Source organism: Siphateles boraxobius, unplaced genomic scaffold (genome assembly GCF_051911475.1).
Source record: "Siphateles boraxobius isolate OS27281-9 unplaced genomic scaffold, OSU_SipBor_1 41, whole genome shotgun sequence".
Classification (NCBI taxonomy): Eukaryota; Metazoa; Chordata; class Actinopteri; order Cypriniformes; family Leuciscidae; genus Siphateles; species Siphateles boraxobius.
The window spans coordinates 22458563-22474919 of NW_027509042.1; the positions used below are offsets into that span (position 1 = coordinate 22458563).

At 46.1% G+C, this 16357-nt stretch overlaps 1 protein-coding gene across 1 annotated transcript in view; it reads left to right on the forward strand.

Moving 5' to 3' along the window:
* The window catches only part of ephx4 (epoxide hydrolase 4), a 31089-nt gene extending 15142 nt beyond the window's left edge, over positions 1 to 15947 (forward strand). The window contains exon 7 of the mRNA XM_077198938.1: positions 14995 to 15947. Coding sequence (XP_077055053.1) covers positions 14995 to 15238 — 244 coding nt within the window. The 3' untranslated portion in view covers positions 15239 to 15947. The remainder of the gene's footprint in view (positions 1 to 14994) is intronic.
* Positions 15948 to 16357: the final 410 nt, after the last annotated feature.

Sequence of the window (16357 nt, forward strand, 5' to 3'; positions counted from 1 at the left end):
AGAAGTCACAAAGTATTATATTTTCCAACAAGAAAGTAGAAAATGAGTGTAGGTTAAAGATATACAACAATGAAATGGCACGAGTGGCATCAGTTAGATTCTTGGGATTATGGCTGGATACTAGACTTACGTGGAAAGAGCATATTCATAAGATAGTAAATAAGTGCAAAAGAGTTATAAATGTAATGAAATGTATGGCAGGACAAGAGTGGGGAGCAGATAGAGGGGCGCTTCAAACAGTATATGTAGCAATGATACGATCTGTGCTAGATTATGGAAGTGTGGCATATGGGTTGGCGGCAAAGTCACAGTTAGTGAAGTTAGACAGAATTCAAGCACAGGCATTGAGAATTTGCTGTGGAGCATGTCCAACTACACCTATAGCAGCAATGCAAGTGGAGGTAAATGAAATGCCGCTTAATATCAGAAGGCAACAGTTAATGGCTGTTTATTGGACAAATCTAAATAGTCAGGATGAGAGGCATTCAACAAGGAAAATATTAGGAATATGTTGGGAACAAGGGATGAATAGATACAAGAGTTTTGGATGGGTGGTAGAAGAAGATATTAAAGAGATGGGGATAGACAATTATAGAAGTGTGCCAAGAGTAATGTATCCGCATACCCCTCTATGGATTCTTCCTCAACCAGGAGTAGATTTAACATTACTGAAGATAAGACAGAGTGAAGGAAATAAGGAGATGGAAGTAATGAGAGCAAATGAGTATTTAAGAATTAGGTATGGAGATCATATACAGATATACACGGATGCTTCCAAAAAAGGAGAAAGAATAGGAGTGGCAGTATATGTACAAAAGTTACTTGTGAGGAAAAAAGCAAGAATTAGTGATCAGTTATCAGTATATACTGGTGAGCTGATGGCTATTTTGTTAGCAGTGCAATTAGTTAAAGAAAGGAGAATTAATAATGCGATCATATGTTCAGATTCATATTCAGCAATAGTCAGTATTGATAATCAAAAATCAGAATCAAGACCAGATTTAATGATGGAAATCCTGCAAAATCTCTTTGAGTTGAAGCAAAGTAATATACAAGTACAATTTATGTGGGTGCCAGCCCATGTGGGACTTAAAGGAAATGAAGAAGCAGATAAATTGGCTAAACAAGCAGTAGATGAGGAAATGGTAGAAATTGAGATACCACATAGTATAAAAGAAATAAAATCAGTAATAAAAGAGAAAGTGATTAAAAAGTGGCAACAATATTGGGATAATGAGAGTAAAGGGAGACATTTATATGCAATACAAAAGAAAGTGGGAGAAGGGAGGAAAAAAGGGAGAAATAGAAGGGAGGAAAGTATAATTACAAAACTAAGAGTGGGACATACAGGTTTGAATAAAACATTACATTTAATATCTAAGCATCCAACAGGATTATGTGATAAATGCGGACAGAGTGAATCTGTAGAACATGTGATTGTTAATTGTAAGGGTTATGAAGAAGAAAGAGAAGTGCTAAGAGAAGAAGTATGGAAAAATGAAGGGAAAGAGTTAACATTAAAGAATATATTAGACTCAAATGTAGGAAATAGTACAGTCAATGTGTTGTTTCAGTTTCTGAACAATACAGGTTTAATGAAAAGAGTGTAGGATTAATAAGTATAGGCTTGTAGAGAGATGTGTATGAAGTAAAGTGTGGGACAAGGAAAAAGTTAATCCGAAGGTTAAGTAAGGTTTGGTGAGAAGTGGGAGTTAAAGGGAGGTGGGGTGGAAACTGGAGGAGCTGAACACGCAGCGTCAGTGGGTTAAAATATATATATATATATATATATATATTTTTTTTTTTTTTCTCTCTCTCTCCTCCTCTCTTTAGGGGTGGGGAGGGGTAGAAATGTTAAGAAAATAGGAGGTGTTTCTGATCCAAGCTACCTGATGATGGCAGTAATGCACTGTAAAGTGCGGTTGCCAATAAAACAAAGAAGAAGAAGAAGAAGAAGTCCTGTGCTGGTTCGTTGTCTATGTACCCTCGTCTTCTTCTTGATGCCTGCCTGAGTTCTCTTCTGTTTTCCCCCCACGGGGTTGTTTTGTTTGTAAGTGTGTTTTGTTTATTTAATAAATTCCTTTCACGCACATGAATCCTCGCTTCCTGTTTTACCCACTCCGTGACAGAAACTTGCACGACGAGGAATAATTCCAGGAAACAGACTTTAATCACAAGCACTCAGAAACCAGGGGAAAACCACACAAACATTAATGAGAACAGACAGAGACTAAGGGAGAACTGAGGGTTTAAGTATACAGAGCAGACAAAGGAACCTAATTAGTAAATGAACAGGGCAAAGGTTAATGACATAACTAATTAAACAGACTGGGCAAAACTAGGTCACATGACTAAACCAAAACCACAATGAAACCATAACATATTGTTATATGTTACAGATTGTTTCTCTATGATCATTCTGGCATCTGAAAATGATCCAATAATTTATACACCCCCAAGCCACCCTAAGTGTATATGCCTTTCTTCTGTAAGCCAAACACAATCAGAGTTGTTGCGTACCCCCAATCAAACACTTGTTAAAAGGGGTAAGCAACTTAAAAAGGACACATTAAACAAAGCGCAATCTAACCAATAACGTTTATTATAGACCAAAAATAATGAATGCACACAAACTCACGTTTCCTAACATTCAAACAAATGAAGAGAAAAATACAACTGATATCAAATTGACCAAACCAAAACCAAGACAACTTCACAAACTTCACCCTTAAAGGGAGAAGTCAACAATATACTGTATACATTAGATCAAAGACAACAAAAAGAACACTTGAAAAACAGCTTGTATCCAGTGACTGTCTGGGCATAGTGGCGTGCGTGGTGTTCATCGCCGCATGCCTCAACCTGTATCACTCTAGTCTTATATACTCTCGGAACTCCTACTCAGAACTCCTCCCTAGTATTTCCTCACTCCTCCTCATGTCCGCAACAACAAACCCAGAGCCAGCGCCAAAGCCCGCTAAGGACCTAAAGCCTGAGCCCACCACAAACCCAGAGCCAAACCCTGCCACGTCCGACGACAGGTGTGTGAGCTGGTATCAATGTTCACCCCTGAGAGAGTGCTGGTGGATTTGGACATCATAGAGCGGAGTTCCTCTTATTTTCCTACACCTGAAGTATATTCCTCCTCATGTGAACTCCTTTATATCCTGATTCCCTGATACATACAAGCCTTGTTTTCACTTTTTGTCCCGTTTAGTCCAAAGTAGTTTTTGTCATTGTTGGTTAAGCCCAGTTCCAAGTGGTCTTCGTGGCCATTGAGTCAAGCCAGTACCAAGTCTCCTTCGTTGTCCAACACCAAGACTCTTTTGCCACGGATGGTCCAACTCAGCCTCACACTCTCTTCTCCTCTGGCAAAACCATCCAGTTATTTGGCCTTGCCTCTTCTGTCTCCTTTCAGCCCTGTGGCTCCTGCAGTGTTTCCGCTGTGTTGCTCGGATCCTCCTTGGGCTTCCCAGTCATCAGGTCCGCCTTGGTGCATGAATCCCTCAGCTCCAGCTCCACCTCTAGCCACCGAGCTCCCGACTCCACCTTGCCCTTCCGACCCATCAGCTCCACCTTGGTCTGTAATCCTATAGGCTCTGCCAGGCTCCCTCCGGCTCCAGCTTGGTCAGTCATCACCCTGTTTGTGCCATGGACTTCCGGTCCTCTGGCTACACCTCATCACTCCACCCATTCGGCTTCATCGGGCCCTTCTTTCCCTCTGCTCCACGTTGTCATCACTCCCACTGGCTCAACCCCGGTCTGCCAAGCCCCCATCTCCACCTTGGTCCCACGAGCCTGGGCCCTCCAGTCCATCTGTTTCACCCCTGATCTTCGGCTACGCCTGGGCCTCCCTGGCACTTAACCACGCACACCTGTCACTCATTAGCCCTCATCATAAGTACTATATAGCACACCATCACAAATTGTCTGGCCTCGTCAAGAAAACATGGACTCACTTACCTGGTTTACTTAACTTTGGATAACATCCATTAGCATCTAGTTTTTTCGTCAAGCCTTCTTCAAGTAATCATCTAGTAATCAAATTCGTCTCGTCTTCCCTGTCATCTTCTCTTCTCGTCTGATCCCTAGTGTGTGTGGGTCACCCTCCTCCTGCCATCAAAGAGAAGACTGTCGTTTACCAATGTTATGACTTACCTTCTGCTGTGTCTGTTCCTGCTGCCTCAATAAACTTACCTAGAGCTGTTCTTCATCGCTTTCGTCATCATTATGTCAGAGCCAGTTTGTATTGGTAGACCAAGTTTGTATTGGTAGCCAGTTTGTATTGGTTTTTTTCTGTTTGTCATTTTGGGGCTTTTTTTTAAAGTTATTATTATATTATTATAACTTTATTATTATGATTATTTATTAAAAATATGTAATTATATGTTATTATAAATATTTTGTTAAACATCATTTTCATAATTTGAAACTGAAATAAAAATGTGTGACATTTTATTTATTATTTACTTGAATGTTTTTAAAAAAAAATTATTTCTTTATTTTACTTCTTTCTTTATTTATATTTTCTTTCTTATGCTATGATGCTTGTCAGTTGTCTGATTAAGACATTTCATATACAGGCCCTTCTCAAAAAATTAGCATATTGTGATAAAGTTCATTATTTTCCATAATGTAATGATAAAAATTAAACTTTCATATATTTTAGATTCATTGAACACCAACTGAAATATTTCAGGTCTTTTATTGTTTTAATACTGATGATTTTGGCATACAGCTCATGAAAACCCAAAATTCCTATCTCAAAAAAATAGCATATCATGAAAAGGGTCTCTAAACGAGCTATTAACCTAATCATCTGAATCAACTAATTAACTCTAAACACTTGCAAAAGATTCCTGAGGCTTTTAAAAACTCCCAGCCTGTTTCATTACTCAAAACCGCAATCATGGGTAAGACTGCCGACCTGACTGCTGTCCAGAAGGCCATCATTGACACCCTCAAGCAAGAGGGTAAGACACAGAAAGAAATTTCTGAACAAATAGACTGTTCCCAGAGTGCTGTATCAAGGCACCTCAGTGTGAAGTCTGTGGGAAGGAAAAAGTGTGGCAAAAAACGCTGCACAACGAGAAGAGGTGACCGGGCCCTGAGGAAGATTGTGGAGAAGGACCGATTCCAGACCTTGGGGGACCTGCGGAAGCAGTGGACTGAGTCTGGAGTAGAAACATCCAGAGCCACCGTGCACAGGCGTGTGCAGGAAATGGGCTACAGGTGCCGCATTCCCCAGGTCAAGCCACTTTTGAACCAGAAACAGCGGCAGAAGCACCTGACCTGGGCTACAGAGAAGCAACACTGGACTGTTGCTCAGTGGTCCAAAGTACTTTTTTCGGATGAAAGCAAATTTTGCATGTCATTCGGAAATCAAGGTACCAGAGTCTGGAGGAAGACTGGGGAGAAGGAAATGCCAAAATGCCTTAAGTCCAGTGTCAAATACCCACAGTCAGTGATGGTCTGGGGTGCCATGTCAGCTGCTGGTGTTGGTCCACTGTGTTTTATCAAGGGCAGGGTCAATGCAGCTAGCTATCAGGAGATTTTGGAGCACTTCATGCTTCCATCTTCATGCTTAAATCTATACTAGATTTCATTTTCCAGCACGACCTGGCACCTGCTCACATTGCCAAAACAACTGGTAAATGGTTTACTGACCATGGTATTACTGTGCTCAATTGGCCTGCCAACTCTCCTGACCTGAACCCCATAGAGAATCTGTGGGATATTGTGAAGAGAAAGTTGTGAGACACAAGACCCAACACTCTGGATGAGCTTAAGGCCGCTATCGAAGCATCCTGGGCCTCCATAACACCTCAGCAGTGCCACAGGCTGATTGCCTCCATGCCACGCCGCATTGAAGCAGTCATTTCTGCAAAAGGATTCCCGACCAAGTATTGAGTGCATAACTGAACATAATTATTTGAAGGTTGACTTTTTTTGTATTAAAAACCCTTATTTTATTGGTCGGATGAAATATGCTAATTTTTTGAGATTTTGCGAATTTTGGGTTTTCATGAGCTGTATGCCAAAATCATCAGAATTAAAACAATAAAAGACCTGAAATATTTCAGTTGATGTGCAATGAATCTAAAATATATGAAAGTTTAATTTTTATCATTACATTATGGAAAATAATGAACTATCACAATATGCTAATTTTTTGAGAAGGACCTGATTTCCATTACATGAGAGTAGGTGTTAAAACTTCATGCTGATTTGTACTCGGCTTTCGCCAAAATAATCACCAACTAAGACGTAGCTTTACAGTAACCTATGCTTCTCCATCCATTTACGCTTCTTTCCATCTGGTGACGTGAATCTCCTTCTGTCTGGTGTTAATAGCTGCAGTGTATTGCGCGTCAGCACACACAACGGCTGCAACCACAGTGCGGTCCCCCCATAACAACCCTCTGGATTGAGCGGAGTAGGGAACATCTCTAGGGTCTTCAAGTGGGCACCTTCCGTCCTCAGTGTTTCGTCGACTAGCCCACGACACCTCAAGAGGCTCTTGCTATGAGACCTAACCACAATCTCACAATATCTCCGCAACCCAACCATACATGCCAACCCGTTTGACTAAGGCTGTCGAGCCCCACTGGTGCGTTAACATGGAGTTTCAGTGGCAACGGTTCCGTATGGCATACCACCTACCACAAAACACAATATCTGCCCAACCAACCGTCATTCACGCAATATACACAGGAACGTAATGACTGTAAATACTATTCAACCTATACAAATAAACCAACAGTTGCTGCTGAGACCTTACCATAATCTCACAATCTCTCCGCAACCCAACCATACGCGTCAACCCGTTTAACTAAGGCTGTCGAGCCCCACTGGTGCGTTAATATGCAGTTTCAGTGGCAACGGTTCCGTATGGCATACCACCTACCGCAAAACACAATATCTGCCCAACCACCCGTCATTCACGCAATATACACAGGAACGTAATGACTGTAAATACTATACAACCTATACAAATAAACCAACAGACTCTTCAGGTTTTCAAGAAATCTACGAAACCGTAGCATGGCGGCCTGTACACAGCCAGCTAGAATCTTTCAGTCTCAACCACAGCCAGTTGCTGCTCCTTTCTGCTGCTTCAGATAAGTTCTTTACTGTGCAACGCAACTCTTGGCCACTGAATCCGACGTCTCTGAGGAACCGGGTTGTAGAGTGTGCCACAAAACCTCGACAACCCACTTCCACTGGATAAACCTGGACTCTCCATCCTCGCTGTTCTGCCTCAGTGGCCAGATGAGCATACCGCAGTTTCTTCCTCTCATATGCCTCATCTACCGCATCCTCCCATGGCACTGTTAACTCTATCAGTTGAACAATGCGTGCTGATCCAGACCACAAAACGACTCGGTTACTAACGTAACCTCGGTTCCCTGAGAGGAGGGAACGAGTATTGCGTAAGTAGCTTACGCTATGGGAAAACTCCTTTTCTCGAGAATATTGAAGTCTTTATGTAAAACGCATTGCAGCTGCACAGCTGACAGCAATGAACGAAGGCAGCTCGGTCATTGGCTGTGCTGCGGCAACTTGCTCGAACCAATGACGGGGCGACTCTGAATGCGCGACCAATGAGCGCGCTTCGCGCCCGCGCGCGTCAGAGCCCGCCAAGATGGGCGTGGCCAAGAGCTATATATTGGGCGCCCCGTCATGAGAGTTCTTTAGGTTAAAACGACTGAAGCGAACTAACCAGGCACAAGCACGGCAGCTTACGCAATACTCGTTCCCTCCTCTCAGGGAACCGAGGTTACGTTAGTAACCGAGTCGTTCCCTTTCGAGAGGTCTCTCCTATTGCGTAAGTAGCTTACGCTATGGGAACACCATGCAAAACGCCGTGCGTGCTGAACTTCGCCTTATGATAGCCATAGGCAGGTGCCTGAGCTAAAAAAGCAAAGTTATCATCCAACTAGCCGGCAGAGGCGAGCTTTATATGTGGGAAAGAATACAGAGCGGCTAGAAGGCGCTCAGTGTGACACAAGCACATACATAATCTAGATACGAACTCGTAGTTCAACTAGCATCATGCTGATAGTACATTGGAATGCAGTGTCGGGACCTGTAGGTTGTAGAACCTGATAAATGTGGACGGTGAGGCCCAGCCTGCCGCCGCACAAATATCCTCGATCGGTATCCCGCTCGACCATGCCCAGGAAGAAGCCACACTCCTGGTGGAGTGTGCTTTGACTCCCCAGGGGCATTGAAGTCCCTTAGCTTCATAAGCCAGCGCTATAGCTTCAACTATCCAGTGAGAGATTCTCTGCTTTGAAACGGCGGAACCTTTCGTACGGCCGCCAAAGCATACAAACAGTTGTTCTGTCTGTCTGAATAGGGCAGAACGCTCCAAATACACTCTGAGAGCCCTAACGGGGCAGAGTAGATTAGCGTCGTGTTCGTCTGCTGGGGACGATAGCGCAGTTAGGGAGATAACCTGTGCTCTGAAGGGAGTGGTGAGCACTTTAGGAATATACCCATGTTTCGGTCTAAGGACGACCCTGCAGTCGTTAGGTCCGAATTCTAGGCAGGCAGCGCTTGTCGAAAGCGCGTGCAGGTCGCCCACTCTCTTGACCGAGGCGAGTGCCAGCAAGAGCGCAGTCTTGAGCGAGAGCTGTTTAAGGTGCACGGTTCGGAGTGGTTCGAACGGAGGCCCTTTAAGAGCGTCTAGGACAGTAGCTAGGTCCCAGATCGGCACTGAGGGGGGGCGTGAAGGGTTCATCCTCCTAGCGCCCCTTAGGAAACGAATAATTAGGTCGTTTCTTCCCAATGGACGTTCCATGACAGGGTCGTGTGATGCTGTGATGGCCGCCACATATACTTTGAGCGTGGAGGGGGCGCGGCCCGCCTCCAGAAGCCCTTGTAGAAAAGCGAGTACGTTCGTAATCTCGCATGTTTCAGGGTTCAGGCCCTTGGCATTACACCAGACACTGAACACTTTCCATTTCTGGGCATATAAGCGTCTCGTGGAGGGCGCCCGCGCCTCAGCGATGGTTTTTAGTGCTCCGCTCGTGAGGTTCCTGGGAACCCGTTGAGGGGCCATGCATGAAGGGCCCACAGATCGGGGCGGGGATGAAATATCATCCCGTTGGCCTGACTGAGGAGGTCTGGCCTCAGTGGAATCGGCCGTGGTGCAGATTGCATTTGCATCAGATCTGGAAACCATGTTTGGTTCTTCCAGAGTGGGGCTATCAGCAGCACTGCGTCTTTCTCCTCTCTGACCCGACTGATGACCTGCGGTAGCATCGCGATCGGGGGAAAGGCATATAAGGGACGGCTCGGCCAGCTCTGGGCGAGCGCATCCATGCTTTTCGTGAAGAAAAGAGGGCAGTGCGCGTTCTCCTTGGAGGCGAAGAGGTCGATCTCCGCTTTGCCAAAGGTTTTCCATAACCAGTGAATCGTCAGCGGGTTGAGAGCCCATTCTCCTGGGAGAATTTTGTCTCTGGATAGCATGTCCGCCCCCTGGTCCAGGGCACCTGGCACATGCGCTGCTCTCAGCGAGCGCAAGTTGTGCTGGGACCATAAAATGAGTCTCCTGGCCATTGAATGCATGGAGCTCGACCTGAGTCCACCCTGGCGATTTATGTACGATACTACCGTCATGTTGTCCGTTCGGACCAAGACGTGTTCGTTTCTCAGCTGTGGGAGCAGGGCTCTGAGAGCCAAAGCGACCGCTTTCATTTCCAGACAGTTTATGTGTAGGCGCTTCTCCGGGTTTGACCAAAAGCCGGAGACAGGCCTGCCCTCGTAAAGGGCCCCCCAACCTATTTTGGAGGCATCTGTCGTTATCATCTTTCTCCTTGTGTTCACACCCAGACTCACGCCTGACTGGTACCAGTCGGCGGCTTTCCAGTGCGTCAGGGCTTTTATACAGCCGTGGTTCGCTCTGATTAAAAGGTGGCCCGAACGCCACGCGTGAGTAGGGACGCGGCTCTTGAGCCAGCGTTGGAGAGGGCGCATATGCAACAATCCTAGCTGGAGTACGGCCGATGCTGAGGCCATGAGACCGAGCATCCTCTGAAACCGCTTGACGGGGGCGAGCGCGCCCGCCCTGAATGATGTTGCAAGGCGCCGGATGGTGAGCGCGCGCTCTGATGAGAGACGCGCTGTCATTTGCATCGAGTCTAGAACTATTCCCAGGAAAGAAATCCTCTGGCTGGGAGATAGTATGCTTTTTGCAAAATTGATTCTTAGACCCAGGCATTCTAAATGGCTGATAATCCAAGATCTGTGTGTTATTAACTGACTCTCTGATTGTGCTAGAATCAGCCAATCGTCGAGATAATTCAGTATTCGCACTCCCCTTCGCCTTAGGGGGGAAAGTGCTGCATCCATACATTTCGTGAATGTACGGGGAGCCAGGGACAGGCCGAACGGAAGTACTGTGTACTGGTACGACTGTCCCTCGAAAGCGAATCTCAGAAACGGCCTGTGATGAGGCGCTATTGGAATGTGAAAGTAAGCATCTTTCAGATCCACTGAGAGAAACCAATCTCCTGGGCGTACTTGCGCGAGGATATGCTTGGTTGTTAACATTCTGAACGAGCGAATCATTAGTGCTTTGTTCAGGTGTCTGAGATCTAGGATGGGGCGGAGACCGCCATCCTTTTTCGGGACGAGAAAATAGCGGCTGTAAAAACCTGCCTCGCTCAGAGAGGGGGGAACAGTTTCCACAGCGCCCTTTTCTATTAGTTTGCGCACCTCGGTGCGTAGAACATGTGAGCACTCTTTTCTCACTTTCGTCTCGACCACAGTCGTAAAACGTGGTGGTCTGCGAGCGAACTGGAGCGAGTATCCGTGCTTTACTATATTCAATACCCATTTCGGCATATCTGGAATATTTTCCCATGCCGCTGCGTGTACAGATATGGGCTGAATACAGGCTAGGGGCGGGCCGCTGTGACGCAGGGACCCGGCCAGCGAATCGCCTGAGCTCATAGCTCTCAGAGGCGCGGGCGCGCGCTGAGCAGCTGAGTGAATGGGCGCGTGTGTGATTACAGCAGCGCGCGCTGTGTCTGTAAAACTCGCAGCCTGGGCTGGGGTTGTGTTTGACACTGTAAGGACAGTGTTTATAAGTGGGGGTGCATAAACAGTGGTAGGCACACGCGTCACTTTTATAATGTTTCCCGCTTTTACTGGGGATGAATTTATAACTGTGTGAACAGTGCTTGTGTGTAGTGGTGCGTACATGACCGTAGGCACGTGATCTACATTCACGGGGTGCGCAGCTTGAGCTGGGAATGAATTTGGCACTGTTTTGACAGTATCTGGGAATGCACACCTTGTGGACATGTGAACCCTTAGTGACACAGGCAGAAAAAGACTCTTTTTGTGTTTTCTGTGCGTCGCCGTAAAAACGGCGTTTGTTTGCATGTGAGCGAGCTCTGTGACTGGCCCATTGACTGCTGTATGAACATATCCAGCCGCCTGTAAGGGGACTGGGTAATGCTTGAGCTTTTGCAGAGAGAGTGGTCCGGCTTTTGCGAGACACGCACTCTCTCTTTTCATTCTTGTGGCTAGGACGGCTTTCGAGGCTCGGGGTTCAGCACAATCTTGGGCCGAGGACCCCGTCGCTCAGAAGGCGGCTTGCGGTTGTGAGAGCGCGAGCGGCGTCGAGCGTCAGCCTGAGGCGCGGGCTGAGAGGCGGTGGGGGCTGTTCTAGCCCGCTGCGGCTGCGGCGGCCTCTGTCTGCTCTGCGATGAGCTGGAGCGCTTGGGCAGGAAATGCCGCATAGCTTGTGAAGCATTCTGGGCCTCAGTGAAGCGTTCGGCGAAACCCTTAACCGCCGGTCCAAACAGCCCGCTGGTGGAGATAGGCGCGTCGAGAAATGGCGCCTTATCCGCGTCCTTCATCTCAGTCAGAGTCAACCACAGATGGCGCTCGAGAACAGTCAAATTAGCCATGGCACGGCCGATAGACTGGGCGGTGGCCTTCGTGGCTCGCAGGGCTATGTCAGTCGCGCTGCGTAGGTCCTTAAAGGCTTCGGGTTCGGGGCCAGACTCGTCCATAGAGCGGAGAAGCTTGGCTTGGAACACTTGAAGTACCGCCATAGAGTGAAGCGCTGATGCAGCTTGGCCGGCGGCGGCGTAGGCGCGACCGGCGAGAGCTGAAGTAGTGCGGCAGGGCTTCGAGGGGTGGGAAGCTTTGGCTTTCCATCCGGTGGTGGAGGGCGGGCAGAGATGATTGGCCATGGCCTCCTCGAGGGGCGGTGTTCCCTCGTAGCCTCTTTCCTTCGCGCCGTCCACAGAGGAGAGCGAGGAAGAAAAAGAAGGCTTTAGGCGCGCAGAGTGGGGGGCTTTCCACGACTTGGTGAGTTCGTCGTGAACTTCCGGGAAGAAGGGAGAAGGCCTTTGCCGAGGGGCCTGCTGGCGCCCCTGCAGAAACTCATCCACTCATCCAGTCGGCTCCGGGTTGGTTCTTCGGGAGAAGACCAATCGAGCCCGAGGTCTTCCACGGCCTTAGAGAGAACGCGGATAATCTCGCTATCCATGGTGGAGCCCCCGCTCGCGCTAGCTAGCGTCGACGGGGCGGGGTCGAGAGTGGAGCCCGGCCAGTCGTCCGATGCAGCGTCGATTGACAAGCTGTCATCCATTCCCCCGTCGTCCTCGGACGCGCCGAAAGTCACAAGGCCCACCGCTCTGCTAGAGGGGTGTGGGTCCGGCTGGGTGAACTGAACCGGCGGTGGGGAAGGCAAGAGCGGCGGTGAAGCACGCGGAGACTGGCTCGGCGTGACGTCACTGAGCTCAGGTTCAGGAAGCCTCTGTGAGCGGCGCTTTTTCTTAGTGCGCGGCTCGAACAGAGGGATGGCGGCGATGGGCTCGCTCACGGCGAAAGCGGCGAGGCGAGCCCGCAGTGCGGAGAGACCCAGGTCGTCACATTCGGGGCATCCGCCCTTGGTCAAAGCAGCTTCTGCGTGGTCCCGGCCCAGGCAGCGAGCGCAGATGATGTGACGATCCCCGTCCGGGAGAAGGTCTCTGCACGACGCGCAGGAAGGCATTTGAAACAACGCCTGGAAAATTTGCTCTTTTACAAGTGTCGCAGAGCGAACAGATGTAAATACTTGCGTGAGCAGTACGCCGGATGGCTCAGTAGGATCGCGTTAGAAGGCGGCTGAAGGTGCCGACGTCCTCGTAGCAAATCCCGCTGGTATGCTTTTCGACGGCGAAGCTTCAATAATCCGGAGGATCCAGCGAAGAAGGTGTTCGCTGAAGGAGATTAAATCTAAAGAACTCTCATGACGGGGCGCCCAATATATAGCTCTTGGCCACGCCCATCTTGGCGGGCTCTGACGCGCGCGGGCGCGAAGCGCGCTCATTGGTCGCGCATTCAGAGTCGCCCCGTCATTGGTTCGAGCAAGTTGCCGCAGCACAGCCAATGACCGAGCTGCCTTCGTTCATTGCTGTCAGCTGTGCAGCTGCAATGCGTTTTACATAAAGACTTCAATATTCTCGAGAAAAGGAGTTTTCCCATAGCGTAAGCTACTTACGCAATAGGAGAGACCTCTCGAAAGGGAACAATATCTGGTCGTAGGTTAGTGGTGGCAATCTCAGGTGGAAAAATAAGCCGTTGATCAAGATCAGTCAGCATCTTCCAGTCCCTAGCAGCTTCCAGTTGTCCTGGGCGAGAATTGGTGTTAGCGCCAAGTAAACCAACCCTGGCTAAGAGCCACCTTACATCCTGTCAAAATGTGCCTTAATGTGGCAGGTGATGAACACAAAGGACAAGAGGGATCCTCTCCTACCCAGAGGTTTAGGTTCTGCGGTGATGGGAAAACATCATATGTTGACCTAATAAGGAAACGGATCCTACTCTCTTCCATTGACCAAAGGTCTTGCCAGCCCATTTTGCGTTGTTCCACACTCTCCCATCTCATCCACTCTCCCTGCTTGGCCTGGGAAATGGTCTTTATACATCTCATCCTCTCCTCCTGCTTTCGCACCTCGTTGACTACCAGCTTCCTCCTTTGAGCTGGGCCTGCCTTGTGCCATTTAGGAGGAGCTAAACTCATCCCAAAACCCCCTCTTCCATGCTGTACCTGTCCCACGATATCCCCAATTTGAAGATCAGCCTGTATTGTACCTGGTCATTTATGTGTGTTTATATTGTTCAATAAAGTTATTGGTAAAAAAAAAAAAGAAGTAGTAGAATAAGCTACGGAGCCTTAGGTTTATGGCATGCTCCAGTTCTTATGCATTTTTAGTGCATCTCTGTGGCAGAATTACAGCACCACATACTGGTCTGGCATGTATACTACATCGTTTTGAGTCGGTTTAAGTGGTTTTGTGTGTACGCAGATATTTCTTGAGAAGACGCAGTGTTTACATAATTTTTTTTAGAACGAGGGATCGGATAGGGAAAGCTCTGGCTTCGTGTGGATGTGGCCAAAGTCTTCATTTTGTTTAAACTTTTTTTTGTATTGTTTATGCTGCCACACATTTTCTCTGTTTATTCTTTGTTGTTTCCTGAGTTGATTATCTCCTTTGTTTTTGGTTTAACTATATATTAAAAGTGCTGCATTAGATCCTCTTCTCCTCTTCATTGCCAGCCCAGCCATGATAAGTTGATTGGGAACAGTTTAATTGGTAACACTTCACTATAAAGTTTAATTTGTTAACATTAGATGACTACATTAGTTAACATGAACTAACAATAAAAATATTTCTACAGCATTTATTAATCTTAGTTAATGTTCATTTCAGCATTTAGTCATTCATTAAGTAGTATTTGTTTATATTATATAATGGACCTGGGCTAACATGAACCATTAGTGAACAGTTAACAAATATTAATAAATACTTTTGCAAATTTATTGTTTGTTGTTTATGTTAATTAATGCATTAACTAAAGTTAAAGAGACCTTATTGTAAAATGCTATCGATTAATAAATTATCATATCATGTAATTAATTTGACATTTAACATTTTGAATCAATTGACAGTCCTAATTTTTATTATTATTTGTATTCGGCAGTGTCCTCCCACTGAGTCAGAGTGAGGTGAAGTCTCCTGTATTGCTGCTGTGGGGAGAGAGAGATGCCTTCCTGGAGCAGGACATGGCCGAGGCCTGCCGTCTGTACATCAGAAACCATTTCCGCCTCAACATCATCTCTGGAGCCAGTCACTGGCTGCAACAAGACCAGCCCGACATCGTCAATACACTCATATGGACTTTCATTAAGGAGGGAGAAGGCCGGAAAAACTACAGGAACTTATAATGGGGTCCTTCGCCCTCTGAGCTTTTCTGAAGAGAGGGACCAGGGAAATGCCTGTGAACAAAAACCAATGTAATGATTAGTGCAATCCTCGGTTTAAATTTGATACATTTAAGATATAGAAACAAATCAAACTTCAGTGAAGCGGAAAAGAACAAAAGCACATTTTAATTGGAGGGGTTACGTAGAGAGTAGTACGTTTAATCTATTTTTCTCAAGTTTGCACATGACATACGCCTTAAGGTTTCTTGGTGATACGTGATAGTGTTTAAAAGTGTGTTGCAAAATATCTGTGAGTAAGTTGTAAAGTGTGGTGCCTTTCAACATACCATTTTGCAGCGTAAAAGTTGTGCCATGTCTTTTTGAGACCGAGCAGTGGGGTTGTCAGCCATTTGTATCATCAGTTTTGATACTCTCCAACACGTAACACAGTCTTAAGGGACTCCTAAACCCCTCCACATCTCTATCAGGTAGTGTTGTCTTAGTGGAAAAAAATTGTTGTTCTTCTTTTTTTGTATTTTTGACAACATTTGGCTTAAACGTTTGAGAATGTCATTATTTTGATCCTATGATAAAACAAAGTGATGTTTCAATATTGTACACTTTTTTGTATCTCTTCCTAAACACTGCATCTGAGACAATAGAACCAGCTCTGTGACATTTTGATTTTATAAGCAAATAAATAGGCCTAATAGTGGGAACTTACTCACTTGAACTCTCTGTTACCTTTGGTTATTGATAAGAAGGATCTACAAATGTAGGCGTAGGATATACAAATGGCTGGTCTTCTTGCGGAAACAAAAGGTTGCAGTTACAAATTGTGGAAAGTCAAAAAGACTTGCCAGAATAATTTGTAACTGCATCTACCAAATTTTCAGAATGCATTTCCAGAATTCATAGACATTTTAATTACATTTTAATATTTCATACTTTGTACCGCCTTGGTCAATTACATAGCAATAATTATCATTTTTTTTAAAGGCTTTGTTCTTAAATTGACACTTTGTTTATTTAGTAATAAATATATTCAATAGAGTAATATTTCAAAAGTAGTCTTTCAATAATGATACAATTATTATATTATTAATTTAAGTTTATCAGACTTTTGTATTATTATTTAAT